At 48.7% G+C, this 18,970-nt stretch overlaps 1 protein-coding gene across 7 annotated transcripts in view; it reads left to right on the top strand.

Annotated features, from left to right (window-relative positions):
- Positions 1–18,970, top strand: part of ACSL1 (acyl-CoA synthetase long chain family member 1) — a 64,197-nt gene that overhangs the window by 14,483 nt on the left and 30,744 nt on the right. For 3 of the 7 annotated variants that reach the window (XM_043454117.1, XM_043454113.1, XM_043454120.1), the window contains exon 2: positions 10,623–10,849. In XM_043454117.1, the coding sequence (XP_043310052.1) occupies positions 10,655–10,849 (195 nt within the window). In that variant the 5' untranslated portion in view covers positions 10,623–10,654. Of the gene's footprint in view, positions 1–4,879; positions 5,117–8,664; positions 8,931–10,622; positions 10,850–18,970 lie in introns of those variants that run through there. The other 4 variants (XM_043454118.1, XM_043454115.1, XM_043454119.1 and 1 more) reach the window with 3 other exon arrangements.

Genomic DNA, 18,970 nt, shown 5'->3' with positions numbered 1-18,970 from the left:
GAGTCACACCCCAGCTTTTTACCCCAGCCTTAAGGCCCCGTGTGTCCCTTCACACTGGGAGTCACACCCCAGCTTTTTCAGGCCACGTGTGTCCCTTCACACTGGGAGGCGCACCCGAGCTTTTTAAGGCCCCGTGTGTCCCTTCACACTGGGAGTCGCACCCCAGCTTTTTCAGGCCCCGTGTGCTTTTTCAGGCCCCGTGTAGTAAGGCCCCGTGCTTCACACTGGGAGTCGCACCCGAGGTTTTTCAGGCCCCGTGTGTCCCTTCACACTGGGAGGCGCACCCGAGCTTTTTAAGGCCCGTGTGTCCCTTCGCACTGGGAGTCACACCCCAGCTTTTTAAGGCCCCGTGTGTCCCTTCACACTGGGAGTCGCACCCGAGGCCCCGTGTGTTTTTCAGGCCCCGTGTGTCCCTTCACACTGGGAGGCGCACCCGAGCTTTTTAAGGCCCGTGTGTCCCTTCGCACTGGGAGTCACACCCCAGCTTTTTAAGGCCCCGTGTGTCCCTTCGCACTGGGAGTCACACCCCAGCTTTTTAAGGCCCCGTGTGTCCCTTCACACTGGGAGTCGCACCCCAGCTTTTTCAGGCCCCGTGTGTCCCTTCACACTGGGAGTCGCACCCCAGCTTTTTCAGGCCCCGTGTGTTGCTTCACACTGGGAGGCACACCCCAGCTTTTTCAGGCCTCGTGTGTTGCTTCACACTGGGAGGCACACCCCAGCTTTTTCAGGCCCCGTGTGTTGCTTCACACTGGGAGGCACACCCCAGCTTTTTAAGGCCCCGTGTGTCCCTTCGCACTGGGAGTCACACCCCAGCTTTTTAAGGCCCCGTGTGTCCCTTCACACTGGGAGTCGCACCCCAGCTTTTTCAGGCCCCGTGTGTCCCTTCACACTGGGAGTCGCACCCCAGCTTTTTCAGGCCCCGTGTGTTGCTTCACACTGGGAGGCACACCCCAGTCCCTTCACACTGGGAGGCACACCCCAGCTTTTTCAGGCCCCGTGTGTTGCTTCACACTGGGAGGCACACCCCAGCTTTTTAAGGCCCCGTGTGTCCCTTCACACTGGAGGCGCACCCCGAGCTTGTCCTTCGCACTGGGAGTCGCACCCCAGCTTTTTAAGGCCCCGTGTGTCCCTTCACATGGGAGTCGCACCCGAGCTTTTTAAGGCCCCGTGTGTCCCTTCACACTGGGAGTCACACCCGAGCTTTTTAAGGCCCCGTGTGTCCCTTCACACTGGGAGTCGCACCCCAGCTTTTTCAGGCCCCGTGTGTTGCTTCACACTGGGAGTCGCACCCAGGTTTTTCAGGCCCCGTGTGTCCCTTCACACTGGGAGGCGCACCCGAGCTTTTTAAGGCCCCGTGTGTCCCTTCGCACTGGGAGTCACACCCTAGCTTTTTAAGGCCCCGTGTGTCCCTTCGCACTGGGAGTCACACCCGACAGGCCCCGTGTGTCCCTTCCCTAGCTTTTTAAGGCCCCGTGTGTCCCTTCGCACTGGGAGTCGCACCCCAGCTTTTTAAGGCCCCGTGTGTCCCTTCACACTGGGAGTCACACCCCAGCTTTTTAAGGCCCCGTGTGTCCCTTCGCACTGGGAGTCACACCCTAGCTTTTTAAGGCCCCGTGTGTCCCTTCGCACTGGGAGTCACACCCTAGCTTTTTAAGGCCCCGTGTGTCCCTTCGCACTGGGAGTCGCACCCCAGCTTTTTCAGGCCCCGTGTGTCCCTTCACACTGGGAGTCGCACCCCAGCTTTTTAAGGCCCCGTGTGTCCCTTCGCCCTGGGAGTCACACCCCAGCTTTTTAAGGCCCCGTGTGTCCCTTCGCACTGGGAGTCGCACCCCAGCTTTTTAAGGCCCCGTGTGTCCCTTCACACTGGGAGTCGCACCCCAGCTTTTTAAGGCCCCGTGTGTCCCTCACACTGGGAGTCGCACCCAGCTTTTTAAGGCCCGTGTGTCCCTTCGCACTGGAGTGCTTTTTAAGGCCCCGTCCCTTCACACTGGGAGTCGCACCCCAGCTTTTAAGCCCCGGTGTCCCTTCACATGGGAGTCCACCCCAGCTTTTCAGGCCCCGTGTGTCCCTTCACACTGGGAGTCACACCCCAGCTTTTTAAGGCCCCGTGTGTCCCTTCACACTGGGAGTCGCACCCGAGGTTTTTCAGGCCCCGTGTGTCCCTTCACACTGGGAGTCGCACCCCAGCTTTTTAAGGCCCCGTGTGTCCCTTCACACTGGGAGGCGCACCCGAGCTTTTTAAGGCCCGTGTGTCCCTTCGCACTGGGAGTCACACCCCAGCTTTTTAAGGCCCCATGTGTCCCTTCGCACTGGGAGTCACACCCCAGCTTTTTAAGGCCCCGTGTGTCCCTTCACACTGGGAGTCGCACCCCAGCTTTTTCAGGCCCCGTGTGTCCCTTCACACTGGGAGGCGCACCCCAGCTTTTTCAGGCCCCGTGTGTCCCTTCACACTGGGAGGCGCACCCCAGCTTTTTAAGGCCACGTTTGTCCCTTCACACTGGGAGTCACACCCCAGCTTTTTAAGGCCCGTGTGTCCCTTCGCACTGGGAGTCGCACCCCAGCTTTTTCAGGCCCCATGTGTCCCTTCGCACTGGGAGTCACACCCCAGTTTTTTCAGGCCCCGTTTGTCCTGGCTGTTTATTGTCCTCTGTGTTGTGTCCCACCTTCGTCTGGCTTTGAATCTCGCCGCGTACACTTGCCTCTCCAGGTGCAGCGGCCTTGCCCTTGGCCCCAGCGCTAGTCCTGTTCTTGTGTGGAGCTGGGCGGGGACTTGAACGTCCCTGCACTGTCTTCTGATCTTTGCATTGATGGCAATGACTCTGTGCAGTGAGGACTGTTAGGAGCCTTAAGCATGCTCTCACGGGTAACTGTTCAGCACCAGCCTGACACATGGCGCGTGCTTAGCTAACAGTGACCTCACAGACGTCGTAACCTCATGCTGATTTCCCCAAAGGTGTACCTTCCCTTCTCCTGTGTGACTCACCCCTGTCATTTGTTCCAGATTAACTTCCCCAAATCCTAGAGGTGAGGTGGGGAGGCACCTCTCATCGTCATGTTTCTGCCTGATTAGACCACACTCACCTCTTGCCTCCGCACGCAGCTCCCCCAGAACCTGTGATCAAGTCTACCTTTTTTTTTTTTTGCTCTTACTTAAGCCACCTCATTATTCTCTATTTGGTATCTATACTGTTGTTATGGAGTTTACTTCAAGCTTTGTGAATGGGATTGCAAGATTTTGCAGTCTATACCCCCACGTGGATATTAAATCAGATCCCTGCCCAAAAGAAGGCGAGGTTTCCCCAAACTCTCTTTCAGTCCTCTTTTAGAATCTTACTAAGGCTTTCCCATTCCGGAGTGCTCTCTTGGATGCTGTTTTGAAAAATGTTAGTTGTGGAGGGGGACACCCAATCTTGAAGCCAGCCCTGCCAATCCAAGTCTTCAGTTAGTCAGTTCAGTCGCTCAGTGGTGTCCAACTCTTTGCAACCCCATGGACTGCAGCAATCCAAGTTTTGGGTTCTCATAGAAGTCTAAGGCAAAGAAATTGAACGCTGGCTAGGTAATTACTTCTGGGAGCTGGGCTTTACAAAGGCAAGTGTTGGATATTTTTGTAAAAAGCAGTGACGTGTGTGGTCTAGTTATATGAATATGGACCCGTAGGACAAAATTTTTTTTTTAACTGTCCTAACATAATACAAATTATATTCCTGTAACTTAGGAGAATTTTTGCAGTGGTAGCTGAAGATAGAACTTCAGGAAATGCTTCCATGTAACCAGCTTAAATGGAAGAGAAAACTCTGAAGATATGCTATAGAAAACTTTAATCCTCAAAAAATGGCTTTGGGGTTTCCAGAGACCCTAATGGAAGAAGCATGTTCAAAGACTTTGAATAAAATATTCATGAAATGTGAATAGGAAAACAACAGATATTTATAAAGTAATGTATATTGTTGGATGACTTAAAAATATGTGTAATAGAGAGACTGTTATAAGTAGGCATTTGACCATTTCATCTAATCCCCCCAAAATATATCCGTTCCAGTTTGGCACGTTATATTTGGAATTTCTTCACTTGGGGGCATATGTGGTAGTGGTGGCCTGTGGCCAATGTGAATGGGTGAGGCCTGGCCCTAATCTTATGGGTTAAATAAAATCAGTCTAGCCCTATACTTGCCTGGGAAAGCTATGTGTCCCACTCTTGGACAACTTTAAGGAGCTGAACAGAGAAAAGTTGAGTATAGAATTATTCAACTTGCCTCAGCTATTTCATTAAATCAGCTTTCAAAACACAGAGCATCTCTGTTCCCTTTCTCCTTTTAAAATCTTTTTGGAAATTGACCTGGGAAGCCACGGAATCACTGTAGTGAGAATTCAGCTGGTTTAAAGTGTTCTTTGCTTCCTCGGGAGGGAAAGCCCCAAGGCAGCGGATGGGGATAAATTCCCGTGGAACTACTTGTTCCGTGTGCCCGGGGTCCCGCAGTGACCCGGGTGGTTTTTCTGTTGCTCATACTCAGGATGAGGAGATGGTCCAAGGGCAGTGACCATGGTCAGGAATTCCCGTGTGGAATGGGCCCATGGACTTTGGCACCACTGTGGACCTTCTGTAGCTCCTCTCTCTATGGAGAGCCCGACTGCTCATTTAGTTCCAGAGGGGATGGTTTAAGCAAATCTAGCTTTAGGTACTTTGCCAGCCAGGGTTAAGGAGCAAGAATCCAGTGGGTTTGGAGAGGCCTGTTGAAAGAACAGCACACGGCCTGGCCGCTGCTCTCTTGTTGCTCCCAAGGCCCAGCTCTGCCCAGCTAGTGCCGGACAAAGAGGGTGCTTTCAGGGCTCTGTAAATAGCCTATTGTGCAGGGGAGGAGGTGGAGCAAGGACTGGCAGTGTCTTGCCAGCTCGGCCTGCTGCTTTAAGGCGAGATGTCAGGACTTCCTCGTTTGCTGCGGCCGGGGCAGGGTGCTATTTATGTGGGTTTGTTGGAGGGCTGCATTCCTGGTGAAGTAGTCCGTCAAACCGGTGTTACTCAGCTGGATGAAAGCTTGAGGACCTTTAGAAGGAGAGAAACATCCAACTCACCCATTTTGGGGGTTTATAAATGACACAAAGAAAATAAAATGCTAATGTAAGTATCTGTTTGCAGAATCACTGGAGCTGTGTGTGTGTGTGTGTGTGTCCTTAGAAAATGATGCTCTTGTGAGTCACACAGAAAGTGACCCTGAGCCACTCTTTTCCTGGTGCAAATAGAATGGTAAGAGGTGAACCTTTGTGTACAGTGGGTCTTGAACCCACATGCTCCAAGGCTGGGGTGAAGGGGGGAGATGTTAGCAGCTCTGTAGGACAGGGAGGGTGAGATGGATTTCAGATGCCGAGCTCTCCTGTTAATAATACCGTGGCGTGTGTGTGCTGGAGGGATCTGTAGAGGCTGCCTGCTGTCATGATTCCTAACCTGGGGTGTGGACTGCAGGGACCTTGTGAGCCCCAGGTGCACAGAAAGAGTATGCATGTCCTTAGTGGAGAGAGTCAGCTTCCCAGAAGAGGGTAAGAATGAATCTTGTCGAGGAAAAAGTGTGAATGTAGTTGGGTTGGTGTCCATGTCTTGGGAGATAACTTTGGGAAGCCTTGGAAATGTCCAGCCTCAGTTTCTTCATCAGATTTTATATTGTGATGTTTAGATAAGACACGCGAGGTGAAAACCTTTCCAAAACACAAAACTGATACTGTATTGTTTATCTCTTCTTCCCAAAGTTCAGGCAGGTGGATACTAGGACTTGTGTTTTCTGACAGTCATGCAGTGGGTTTTGATTCCCCTGCCTCGACATCTGTTTCCATCAATTTAAAGGCGTCCTTCACTCTGGTTCTTTGTGTTGAGCTCCTGCCAGGTTTTTCCCACCCTTGGGATGCTCCCTGTCGCCCGTAGTTTTAGACTCCAGCTCTATAGGAGATTCGGAAGACTCAGCTGAGTGAGCTCACATTCTGTAGGTGTGGGAGTAGCTTTAGAGAAGGAGAGGCAGGCTGTCACTAGTCCTGTATTGTCAAGATATGCTGGCTGCTTAAGCCTTTAAGCCGATTGAAGCATGTTCTTAGCAAGCAGTACCGTGATTATGTGCCTTGGCTATAAAAACTTCCTGAAATGATGATGTAGAAATTTGCCTTTGAAAAAAATTAGGGAAACTATTCCAGCTAAAGCACCATCAGAACGGTAATAAAATCTGGGTTTTATTTGTTTTATTACCACATGTTGGCTAGTATGTGCGTCTTGTGATACTTCTAGAAGACCTGATGCAACTGTTTTAAAGCGTGGTGTTTGTGTTCACCTTGAGCATTTAAAGGCTGTTTGTTGCGGGGAATTTTCTTTGCTTGTAGGTCTGCCTCCATTTCTAAATAGCCCAAGAGCCTTTTCCTTAAAAGCAGTTAATCAGAAGGGAAATGATTTATAATGCCCCCCCCATTCACATTTAAGAGTTGTTCCTTATGTGGTCCTGTATGAGATATTGCCTTTGTTCTTCATTGTGTGGACTTTAGTTTTCCCATGTACGACGTTAACCAGTTTGTTCAGCAGAGTTGATGTGCAGCTTTTTACCTGGCTGCCATCTAAGAAGTGTGAATTAAACTGATACTGAAGCTCCAATACTTTGGCCACCTGATGTGAAGAGCCAGCTCATTGGAAGAAGACCCGGATGCTGGGAAAGACTGAGGGCAAGAGAAGGGGGCGACAGAGAATGAGATGGTTGGATGACATCCCAACTCAATGGACATGAGTTTGAGCAAGCTCCGGGAGATGGTGAGGACAATGAAGCCTGGTGTGATTCAGTTCATGGGGTTGCAAAGAGTCGGACATGACTTAAGTGATTGAACAGCAGTGATAAATTTGTTGTCGTCCCCCAGTAAAGATAAGAGTTTAGCTGAATTTAACTCCTTAGCTTTACAGATTAGTACCTAATAAAATGTGTTTGCAGGGATGCTACTGAATCAGCAATTTTCTGTTGTTTTTTTTTTAAGTTTTCTTTCCTAGACTTATTTCTAGAAATAGACTTATTTCTTTTTTAGTATAATGCTGTCTGCTTGTAGCTTGGCTATTACCTATGCTTAAGATAAAAAACAGTGGAAACAGTGGCTGACTTTATTTTTCTGGATCACTGCAGATGGTGACTGCAGCCATGAAATTAAAATACACTTACTCCTTGGAAGGAAAGTTATGACCAACCTAGACAGCATATTAAAAAGCAGAGATATTACTTTGCCAACAAAGGTCCATCTAGTCAAGGCTATGGTTTTTCCAGTGATCATGTGTGGATGTGAGAGTTGGACTGTGAGGAAAGCTGAGCACACCAAAGAATTAATGCTTTTGAACTGTGGTGTTGGAGAAGACTCTTGAGAGTCCCTTGGCCTGCAAGGAGATCCAACCAGGCCATCCTAAAGGAGATCAGCCCTGGGTGTTCATTGGTAGGAATGATGTTGAAGCTGCAACTCCAGTACTTTGGCCACCTGATGCGAAGAGCTGACTCATTTGAAAAGACCCTGATGCTGGGAGGGATTGGGGGCAGGAGGAGAAGGGGATGACAGAGGATGAGATGGTTGGATGTCATCACTGACTCGATGAACATGGATTTGGGTGAACTCTGGGAATTGTTGATGGATAGGGGGGCCTGGCGTGCTGTGGTTCATGGGGTCGCAAAGAGTCGGACACGACTGATGAATGAACTGAAGATAAAAAAGTTAATCACTTGTTTATGACAGTGTCTGTTTATGGGGGGATGATTTAATATTCTCACACAAGGCTGTGAGTCTGTTGAACAACTCCTGTAAATTCACATGATCTAGGTTTTATGAAAATGATTTCAAGGACTTTGGGGAGACAGGAGGGAAGGGCAGGGATGTGTGTACTAAACTTGAAGTGCCATGGGTGATGAAGACAGCCAGAATGATTGGAGGGAAAAGGAAGTATGCACATTTTATGCATGTTTCTGTGCATCCATGGAATTGCAATATTGTTTATGAAATCTAACCACTTGGGGCTACTAGGACCTGGACTCTGTCTGCCTATCCTTAAAGTCTCGGTGTCAACACCCTCTCCTCAGAGGAGTCTTCCCTGATCACTGGATCTTAACAGTGCTAACACTTACCCCACCTGCAAACAGATAACTGCTTTTTTAAAGTTTGTATCTCCCTCACTTGAACGTGGGCAAACCTTGGGAGAAGGTGAGGGACAGGGAAGCCTGGCATGCTGCAGTCCATGGGGTCATGAAGAGTTGGACCCGACTTGGTGAGTGAACAACAGCAGTCTCCCCCAGTAGCTGGTTAACCCGTTGAGAGCCCTGACCAAGTCATGGGCACCGTCTTCCAGCCCTCAGCCTACACTAGATGCTCACATTTGGTGAATGGCTGGGGTAGGTCAGTTCGAGCTATGAATTCATCTAGAAGAAATCTGCTGTCAGCGTACGGCTGACAATCAGTTCCTTTCTTGATCTGTCTCATGTCTGTTTGACATGACCAGCCAGCATCTGATCATTCATTCCAGTGTTTTGTTTTGTTTTTTAAATATGCCCATTGTCTCTCTTTACCGGGGAGGCAAGCAGAAAGAAACCAGTGTCTGTCTTCAGAACTGGCACCAGCAGTGACACTAACCGATGCCTGTCCCTGCCCATGGGTGGAGCAGTGGGGTGACTGCTCCCAGCTCCTCATTGGCCCACTCTCCACCGTCTGTTCTCCTGAGAAGTCACGTATGGATTTTGTCTGCTAGTTACCTTTAGCCCAGTGGGCAGCAGCGCAGGACCGGGCATGTGACGAATGCCCGGAGAGACCTTGGCAGGCTGTGCAGGCAGCGGCTGAGCGCGGACACCCCCGGCCCCACCCCCGGCCCCGGCCCCACCCTTGTGTCCTGGTCCCTTTTTGGGGCTGGTGTGTCACCCAGCAGTCAGCTGTCGGTGGCACAGATGGTGAGTGGCTCTGTGAGTGCTTTCTCTCCACAGCTGTGACCTGAAGAAATGCACTTCACCCGCTTCTTCTCTGTTGTCGTGCTAGAGCTGGAAATTGTCTGTGTCTGTGTATGTGTGTGTGTGTTTTCTGTACGCCTGCCCTGGGCTGTGGGAACACAAGGCTGGATGTGACCTTGCCTTCTAGAAGTCCTGATGGCCAGTGAAAGCTCTTGATATTCTGCAACTCTGTAAAGCTATTTATACAATAATATAGATTTAAATTTGAAGAGGATATCTGTATCTGGGGGGGGGGGAAGGAAACTATTTTCAGTCTTGGGACCTAGCTATTTAAAAGCACATGTAGTAAGGAGCTCAAACATACTATCTGAATTTATGATAAAGGTTACCACTTACTACATTACGGGGGAGTTTTTTGAGAAAAGTCTTTCAGATAGTTTACTAGGATTTCTTGCCATATGTATGCCAAACATACTTGAGAGTAGTTACTCATCAATCATTTTTTAATTAGAATTATTATTTCTTCTCTGTACTGCACATTAATTTTTTTATATCATTATATGTTTATAAATTGTCTATAATATTCAATTAGAGGCTTTTCTATATATATGTGTGTGTGTGTGTGTGTGGCTGTTCATTTGATTTTCTTCTGTGTGTTTTGGCTTCTTAATTTTGCATGTAAACTCCTTGTAGATAAGTGTCAATTTTTATTACTGTATCTCTTATTGTTCCTCATGCAGGACAAATATACAATATTAGTAGAGGAAATAATAATAATGCCCAGCTTAATTGAACACATTGTGGTGCCTTGCACCATTCTAAGTTCTTTATGTGAATCATTTAGTACTTATAAAAGCCCTATGAGATAGGTGCTGTTTTTACCGATGAAGAGACTGAGGACAGAGAGGGGAGTGATTTGTCCCCAGTTATTCAGCGAATGAACCGGGGAGGCAGGATTTGGCTCTAGAATCTGGGATCTTAAATACTGTTTTACACTTTCTTTCAAAGACTATTGTGTAATCTCTCTAGATATTTGCTGAATGAATATCTCTAGATACTTATGCACACCCTTTTATTATTTAGCTGTAATAGCTTGAGGAATATAAAAGACACTGTCTTATCAGGATAGCTGACTCCAGGTTCCCCTGCATCCACATGGCTGCTTTTATGCTACAAAGAGTGTGGGGAAGGTGAGAGACACTCCACACATGCCCCAAAACCCAGAGTGACCTGTTTCACCAGCTGGGGAGCTTGTGCTGCGTTTTGTGAGAAAACTGATGGCCCTCGGGTGGTTTGGGCTTGTGTCTGCCTCTCTGTCCTTCTCCCCATCTGCCTTGATATTGAGAGTTGAGTGTGTTTGATCAGGTGGAAGAGAACAGGGAGAGAATGTAAGATAAGAAAATGGTAACTCATGCCCCTTATATTAACATTTTACAGCAAGAATTCTGAGTGGCTAAATCTTTTGAATGTGGATAATGAGAACTTTACGCAAGCCGACAGAAGTAAAATGAATTCCTAAAGTGCTTTTAGAAAAGTGAGATTTGACAGCCAGGAGAAGGAGGCCTGAGCCATCAGCCCATGGCTCTACTGCCCCCATCGATGCACCAACTATCCAGTTGATGGTCATCGGCCTTGGGGACTTTGGAACAGCATCCCTCCTCCCTGGAATGAACATGACCTTTTTCTCTCCCACAGACTGTGGCTTAGGACGCTGCCAACCCAGGACGATGCAAGCCCACGAGCTGTTCCGATACTTTCGGCTGCCAGAGCTGGTTGACTTCCGGCAGTACGTGCGCACCCTTCCAACCAACACGCTCATGGGCTTCGGCGCGTTCGCGGCGCTCACCACCTTCTGGTACGCCACGCGGCCACGGGCCCTGAAGCCGCCATGCGACCTGGCCATGCAGTCAGTGGAGGTGCCGGTGAGTGGGACCTGGCCGCCCCCAGCTTTCCTGCCTCCCTCCCCTGTTTCTAGACCCCATCATGGTGACATCCAGCAGGATCACAATTCCAAGCAAATATTTGTTCACCAGGGCACTTTGTAAACTGAAATGTGCTCCCCAGACAGAACTTCAGCTGCGATGAGAGGAAGAGGTCAAAATACAGGACAGAGGGTGCTGGTTAGGTGTCTGCCCACGTCACGCAGAGCAGAGGCTCATCCCAAGCTGCACGGGGCTCCTGCCCAGCGCTAGGCGGTGTGCTTTGCCCAGAGGGCCCTGAGACGGGAGAAGGCAGGCACAGAGTCCCCTCCCTCAGCCAAGAAGAGGGTTGCCAGTCGTTAGAGAAAGAAGGATTTCACCTGTGGTTGTCTGATACTTGGAGAACATCATGCAGAGGTTGAAAGGGACTCGGGCATTCCTACTAGTGATAGAATGAGGCCAGTCTAGGAGCCTTGAGGAATAATGGAGCCACAGAATTTAGGATGGGTGAGAAAAAACAAGGACATTCAAGAGGTTGAGTTCAGTACCGTGCTTGCTGTTTAACTTGGGCGAACGAAAGGTCATGTTCTCATTGTTATAAAAATCTAGGTGGTGAGTGATGTTCCATAATTAGGGCTTCCTGGGTGGGATGAGTGGGCAGTCTAAAGGTCCTTCCAGAAGGATTCTTTTCTACGTGTGACCGCTCTACCTTCCCCTCCTTGCACATCTCTTAAAAGCTCAGCAGCAAAGATGAAGCAGCCTGCTGGTCACAGATGCTTTGACTCTTCACCTGCTCTCTGCTTTGACGTTTCCTGCTTTCTTCTCCCCAAGTCAGATTTCATTTTCATGACTTATGACTTGCAAAAGAAGAACATTGTGAAAGACAGAATCACCTCATTTACTTTTAGCTATGTGGTGAAAGGTCACCCCCCACCCCCCAACCCAGGCTGTTGGCCATGAGGGGGAGAGTGTGTCCTTCCAAATAAACCTGTGCCTGACTAATACCTTTCTGCTATTTAAAGGGTTTCACTTCTTTGTTTAATTTCAGACTGTCTCTTGGATTCATTAACGTGAAACTCTTAAAATATATAGACGATATCAGTCTAATTCATGCCAAAATGTAAAAATAGAGTGAACTACTGCTGAGGCAAGTTGACTTTGTACTTCATTTCTAGTTAGAAGATGAACTTGGTATTTCACAACAGCTAGTCGTATACCAATCGTGAGAAGAATTTAATTTTTCCTACTATGTGTGAAGTTTCTGGCATCTCTTCTCTTCTGGCAGAGGACCTGGTGTCTCATAGAAGCATTGCCATCGCTATGAAAACAGTCCTTGGCAAGTGCAACTTTAAGATATTTATAATTTAGCAGTAACTGTAAAGAGTGAAAAAAGCCAAATTCTTATTGTATGAGAAATTGGAGAGGCAATGTGTTTTTTTAAGTTCCAGCTTAGTGTAACGTCAATGAGCCTTTTTAAAATAATCATACATCTTCTTTATAGAACAATTTAAAACTTCAGATGAACAGAAAGAAAATTAAAATCTTTAATTCTGCTACTTGGTATATGGTCTTCCTGATTTTTCTCTTTATAGGAATAGTAGATTTAGCTCTGATTTTCAGAACTTGTAGGTCTTGGGAAGAGGTACAAAATTTGCTTTGCATTTCTAAAAAAGAACTTAAAATATTGAACTTAAGATTAGCTTGGGAGTTATGATACTTAATAATTATAGATGCTTTTACATTGCTAGCATTGTCTTATGGGCTTCCATGGCAGCAATAGGAGCTTAATTCATTAAGTATTAGTCCAGAGCCTGTCTATCTTAGACTGTCATAGGGGCTGATCACCAGATTAAAGTCTCCTTGCTTTGTTCCTACATTGAAGTCAAGTAAGCACCATTTGCACAGCCCCACTCTCAGACCCCCTCCCATTTCACATGAACAGTTTTCTCACCCTCCTCTTTCTGTAAACTTCACGTGGCTATTAACATGAGAAGAATCTGCCTTTTTGAGTTTGGCTGCATCTTATCATTATCCACACTGGCTGTTTCCCAGTTACACTTTTTTTTTTTTTTTTAAGCAGCAGCACAGGAGTTCTGGATAAGTTAAAATTTCTAAAATTTCCTTTTACAAATCAGGATAATAAAGCAGATGTTAGCACCCATGCTACAGACCTGTGCCAGAAAGAGGATGCAGATACGAGCTGCAGAATGGGGCAGAGAAGCTGGAGTTGGCCACAGAATCCCAAAAGTCTCTCTTAAATTTTGGAGCCTGGTTTGATCAGGACCCTGTTTAGAGAGCTGTTTCCTGTCTGGGGAGCAGCCCCCAGCTGCAACAGTGTGAGTCCAGGAAGAACTCTTCCACAGGTTTCTGTGCTGTTCCCCATAACTTTGAACAGAGCATAGAAGCACATTTTTCTGTGTATATCTGTTTTATTATTATTATTATTATTTTTTAATCACACTCAAGTGATGAGCGAGTTTTCTGGTTTTAACTGGTTTCAACCTGTTCTCTGGGCTTCCCAGGTGGCTCAGTGGTAAAGAATCTGCCTGCCAATGCAGGAGACTTGGGTTCGATCCCTGGGTGGGAAAGATACGCTGGAGGAGGAAATGGCAAACCCACTCCAGTGTTCTTGCCTGGGAAATCCCACAGACAGAGGTGCCTGGGTGGCTATAGTCCCTGGGGTTGCAAAAGCCAGACACAACTTAGTGACTAAAACAACAGCCACAAACGTCTTCTCTTAAATTGAGGTCTCCGTGTCCCCCTCGTGAAAACAGTATTTTCTCGAGTGACCAGAAACCCAGGGGGACTGGTCAGGGCCCAGGCTGTGGTGGTTGCCGTTCCAGGGCACAGGAGAGTGTGTCGGAGCCGGAAAGGACCAGAGAAGCAGGGGGATGTGGCTGAGGCTCACCCAGTCTGCTCTGCTGGGGCCAGGTAGTCTTGGGCACGCTCACCCAGCCTGACCTTCAGATTCCCCATCTGGAGAATAGAAATGACCAGGCCTTCCCTCCCACCATGCTGAGAGGCTGCGTAGATACAGGCGGCATCCAACTGAGCCCAAGAGAAGTGTTCAGGAAATGTTGAGTTTCTTTTTTCCCTAAAGCTCTTCTCTTTGAACCCTCGCATTCTAGAGATGAGAGAACAACAGGATCCCACCCAGGTGAAATTATACCACATAGTAAGAGGAAGGTCTGAAACTCTGTTATGCTGCCTCCTAACAGTGGTTGAAAGTTATGTATTTGAACTAGGATTCTTTGTTCGGGGGTGGGAGGGTGGGTGCAGAGAGGATAAAGCTGGGTAAATAAGGAAGCTTTGGGTTCGTGTAGATAAATCTGATGAGCCAGTGGCTAGACCTTCTGAACCCGGGAGCAGACTCTTCTGAAAATGGATTTGCAGGCAAAGGTAGTGGCAGAAATGGAAGGTGGAAAAGGGGCAGGTCAGGTAAGAAATGGAGTCCAGGGTCCCCCACCCAAGTTGGATGTAGGATCAGAAACTATCAAGGACAGGGTGGAGGTGAGGACTGGGGGAGGGACAGAAGACTGGCAGAACCTGGACAGCAGCAGTCCAAGTGGGTCCTGGTAACTTCTGCCTTCCCTGAGCCAGGTCAGAGCAGAACTTGTTGCTGACGGGGTTGTGGGCCAACGTTTAAGGGGGTTAGGCAACAAACCCATTGCAAAGTATTGATGAGAACCATTGCCATTGCGGGAGGAGGTAGCAGAACCAGTCTGTGAATTCCTGCAATGTCCTATAGGCATTGAGATGGCTATCTTCTTAAATGAAGTCAGGAAGTTTTTTGAGGCCTGCCAGGAGATTGTAATACAGTGAAACGAAAGCCCAACTTACCTGTTTTGTTTTGTCCTTAGATATTAGAGAAGGGAATAAATCGTAGCAAGTAAAAACTTTTTTATACCTTCCAGTCCTTAGCCTTTTAAAGGCTTCATTTGAAGAATATCAGAGCTTGTTTTAAAAATGTACCTCAAGGGAGACTTCCCTAGCAGTCCAGTGGTTAGGACTCCATGTTTCCACTGCAGGGGCCTTGGGTTCAGTCCCTGGATGGGGAACTAAGATCCAGCAAGCCACAGAATGTGGCCAAAAATAGATATGTACCTCTGGTAATAACTTAAGAGCCACTGTTTAAACTTGTTACAAGGCCTTGGCTTAGTGTGGGTTCATCTCTTCTAATAGGCAGAACAAGTTCACTGGGCATAACTCATCTTGTCTCCCTGTTGGATGACGTCACTCCAGATGACCTCATGATATCCAGGTCACTCGTTGGCTGGGTGACCCTTTCACGTGAAAGGTTGAGATTTAAGCATTCACATGTTGGGGTTTGCATGGTGAGGAACTTGCCTTAGCATTTGAACCCTGTGCTGCTGAAAGTCGAGTATGGAGGCTGTGATCCTCTGGATTCGGTTCTCCCTGCTCACAGAGAGTAGGCATGAGGCTGGCATTCACTGGCATTCATTCAGCAAGTGCATGGGGCGTGCAGGACACAGGAGGTAGAGGCTGCTGCCCTTGCGGACTGGGCAGCCCAGCAGGGAGGACCGCCGTGGAGAGGACCGCCGTGGAGAGGTCCTTCCCAAGAGTCACACAAGTGACTTATTTTCATGCCATAAACCTAGAACCACAGTTCTTCGTTGGAGAAGAACTTGAAGGAAGCCACCTAAATGGAACACACCAGCTCCCCTGGAAGCCACACTCAGTAAATCACAAGGCTTTAAAATTCAAAAGTTCCCATCCACTGAGGCCTTCTGGATGCCGTGGGTTATCCAGACAAACCTCAGGCCGGGGCCGCTGTGACCGGGGATGGCACTCCAAGTCTGTGTGTACAGGTACCTGTGAGACTGTCGCCGAGTAGGATTTCCCCCGTGGCCCGTAGAATCACACTGTTGACACACAGGCATGGGTGAAAAGACCCACTTGCGAACTGGCGAAGCAGTTTCTGCACAAGAAGACAGCACTGTTTAAAAGTTTTTATGAAGTTCTCACTCTGGACTTACGGAGACAAAGGGGTGATGCCAGTGCCAAAAAAAGAAGGAAAGAGTTGAACTCCTAGAACCAGGGAGGAGAATGTGGTTGTCGGGGCTTGAGGGTGGTGGTGGAGGACACAGGGAGAGGTGGGGGAAAGGGTACCCGCTGTCAGCTGTCAGAGGAGTAAGGTCTGAGGATCTAACGTATGACGACGTGAAGCTGATAACACTGCATCCCATAATTGAAATTTGCTGAGAGAGTAGAACTGAGGTGTCCCTACATTTAAAAGATTTTTAAATGGTAAATGTGTCAATTACTGAACTCCCTGGTGCCTCAATTGGTAAAGAATCTGCCTGCAACGATGCAGGTTCGATCCCTGGGTCGGGAAGATCACCTGGAGAAGGAGCTTCTCCAGTAATGGCAAACCACTCCAGTATTCTTGCCCGGAGAGTTCCATGGACAGAGGAGCCTGGTGGGCTATAATCCCTGGGGTTGCAAAGAGCTGGATACAAGTAGTGAATAAACCACCACCATGTCATTTATACCTTAACAAAGCTGAAAAAAAGCACATCAAGAATGGCGATGCCTTCTGGACCGGAGCGGAGGGGGCTTGAGCAGTTGTTGAGTTGGACAGGATGGGAGGCGGCCGAGTCGGGGCCAGCCTTCGGGGAAGCTGCAGGGGGAAGGCTGTCCAGGAAGGGCAGGTGCGGCCAGATGGTGGGATCACTCACTCCACTGACACCAGCCCCGTGGGCTCGTGGAGGACTGGCAGGGCCATCTGCGAGGGGCATTATTAGCCTGACGAGTGTGAGCCAGGTCCTCGCCTGGGAGGGAGGGAGGGAGAACTGGGGCAGTCTCGTCCCTGCGGTCATTTGTTCAGTAAATATGAACATGAATGTGAGCATCGTTCTCACCTCCGGGAAGCCGGCTAGCAGGGTGTGTGAGACTTTGGAAGAATCTCTTGGTTTGAGGCTCTGGCTTTGTATCTGTCAGGAGTCATTGGGTCAACCTGTGTCCTTGCCTTCTGTGACTGCAGGCTCTAGTCCTTTTACCCCTCAGCTGGTTCTTGCCTTCTGCTGTGTGGCTGTGCGCGTGGTCAGGTGAAGAGCGGACAGAGATATAGCCTTCAGCTTCATCCCTCGCGACTTTGCTGCTGTGGTTTTCAGAGAATTTTCATGCAAGTTTTCAGGAAACATCACAACATCTGAGTGTATTTTCCGCCAGCTGTCCTAGCAGTTGGGGCACAGAGAGTGGGATGAAGAGACGGCTGGGAGGGAGTGGATTTGATGAGAAATGTTTTTCTGGGAGTGTTTTTATATAAACTGTAGTTAATCTCAGCATCGTTTCTAAAACTTAGTGGGCTTCTTACTAACAACTATGAAAAACCTTGCTAACTAGCACTTCTTAACTAAACTATTTAGTGGAAACCTAACTAGTTTCTAGTGTGGTTAGACTTGTGTGCTCGCTGGAGAGTGGCCTGTGATTTGAAGGAGGCATGGAAGCACCTGAGTTGGTCAGGGGGCCGCAGTGTCTGGATGGGATGAGCTGTGAGGGGGAGGGGCGGAGGTCCCACAGAACTGAAGGCAGAGGGGCTCATCTTTGTACCAACAATAGGCCTCTGGAGTATTAAGGAGCTGCCTTTAGGAATTCAAAGAAAGAAAGGTGATTACATCAGAAAAAATTTTTTTCTTTTTAATTTCCAGCTTCCCTTCAGCCAGGAAGAAAGGCTCAAGTTATTGTCTGGAAATACATATGATAAAACAAGCCCAAAGACACAATTTGATTTTGTACAGACGATGCTCACGGGCTTCGTGAAGCAGGAATCACGTGTACACATACATGATGGAAATGTGTGCTGTAATGTTTATTGAAGTTTAAAAATAGCCTCCCCCATAAGCGGGGTCCACTCCCGTTGAGTGAAAAAAAAATGGCAGAGATAGGCCTTTGTGAGGCTCTTGGCAAAAACCCTGCCTTGATGGCAGCATCTAAAAGGCCAAGCAAGTAAGGGAACAGACGTGTTTCCTTCAGACTGTGAGCTAGTGCCTTGAACATTCCAAGTGGCAGGCACTCGGAGATGCTACAGGCAGGGAATTTGAATTTGTGACTCAACTCTATCCCCATCCACAGAGGTGGGAGGTAGCTATTTTTCCCTTGAGGGATTGGCTGGTTTGCCCTGGTGAGGAGCTTGCCCTGCGTTTGGTGGCACAGAACTGGTTTGCTCAGTAACCCAGCCAGCCTCTCTCACCCCCCGGGCAGGTCCTCCCATGGGGACGGGGGGGGGTGGACTCAGGAAGCTAGAAACTGGAGAGCGAGCTTGGGAGGGAGGGTGGACAAGGAAGCGCCTTCTGAGGGTTAGAGGAGAGTGATGGAGAACCAGACCCCCAGTCGGCCCCCCGGGCTCCGGCCCTGATTCCTCCAAGATGGAGGCGGACTGTGTGTGGGCAACTCCCTCAGCCTGGTCTGAAGCTTGCTCCACTGCATTTTAGACGTGGGGCTGAGACAGGGAGGCCTCCGCACCGTCTGTCTGTCTGTTTTCTCATCTGCAAAGTGAATACTCCCTTGCTTCCATCTCTCCTGTGCTCACATGTCAATACCTAGCCCCCTTTGTAATTGGTGCTTCTGCCCCTTCTTCACTCACTGGGTGTGGAGGACCTCGGGAAGATGGCTGGTTCAGTGGTGGAGCTGGTTCATCGGTAGTGAACCTGAGGGTTCGTAGTTACGTGGTTGCATTTATGTTAGCATAGTGGAGGAGTCTAGCTATTAATACTTTTAAAACTCCCTGTTCATTGTCCTGAAAGATCTGGTTGGGAGCATCACCCGTTGGCTGGTCTTGAATAAAGACCTAGTTTGTTCTGTCAGAGATCCCATGTTACTAGAGGGGAGAACCGACGGCCAGAGGGCGTCTAGGTCCCTGGATTGGAAAAGCCCCTTTGTGCCTGTTCATCAAAGGTAGTAGGTGATGGCGGCCTGGGTAGGTAAGATGCATGGGAAACTACATGGTTGGGGCGGGGGCGGGGGAGAAAAAAGTCATTTTCCCCCCCAGGACCATGGTTCCACCTGCTGCTTTTCTCCCTAGAGATGAATGAGACATTTAAGCTCAGCTGTCTCTTTAGCAGTTATCGGCTCTCCCTGCCCCCTCTCTGCTGTCTCTTCCTT

Source organism: Cervus canadensis, chromosome 31 (assembly GCF_019320065.1).
Source record: "Cervus canadensis isolate Bull #8, Minnesota chromosome 31, ASM1932006v1, whole genome shotgun sequence".
NCBI classification, from domain to species: Eukaryota; Metazoa; Chordata; class Mammalia; order Artiodactyla; family Cervidae; genus Cervus; species Cervus canadensis.
The sequence above is the reverse complement of the archived record's forward strand: the minus strand, read 5'-3'. Positions and strand labels throughout refer to the sequence as shown.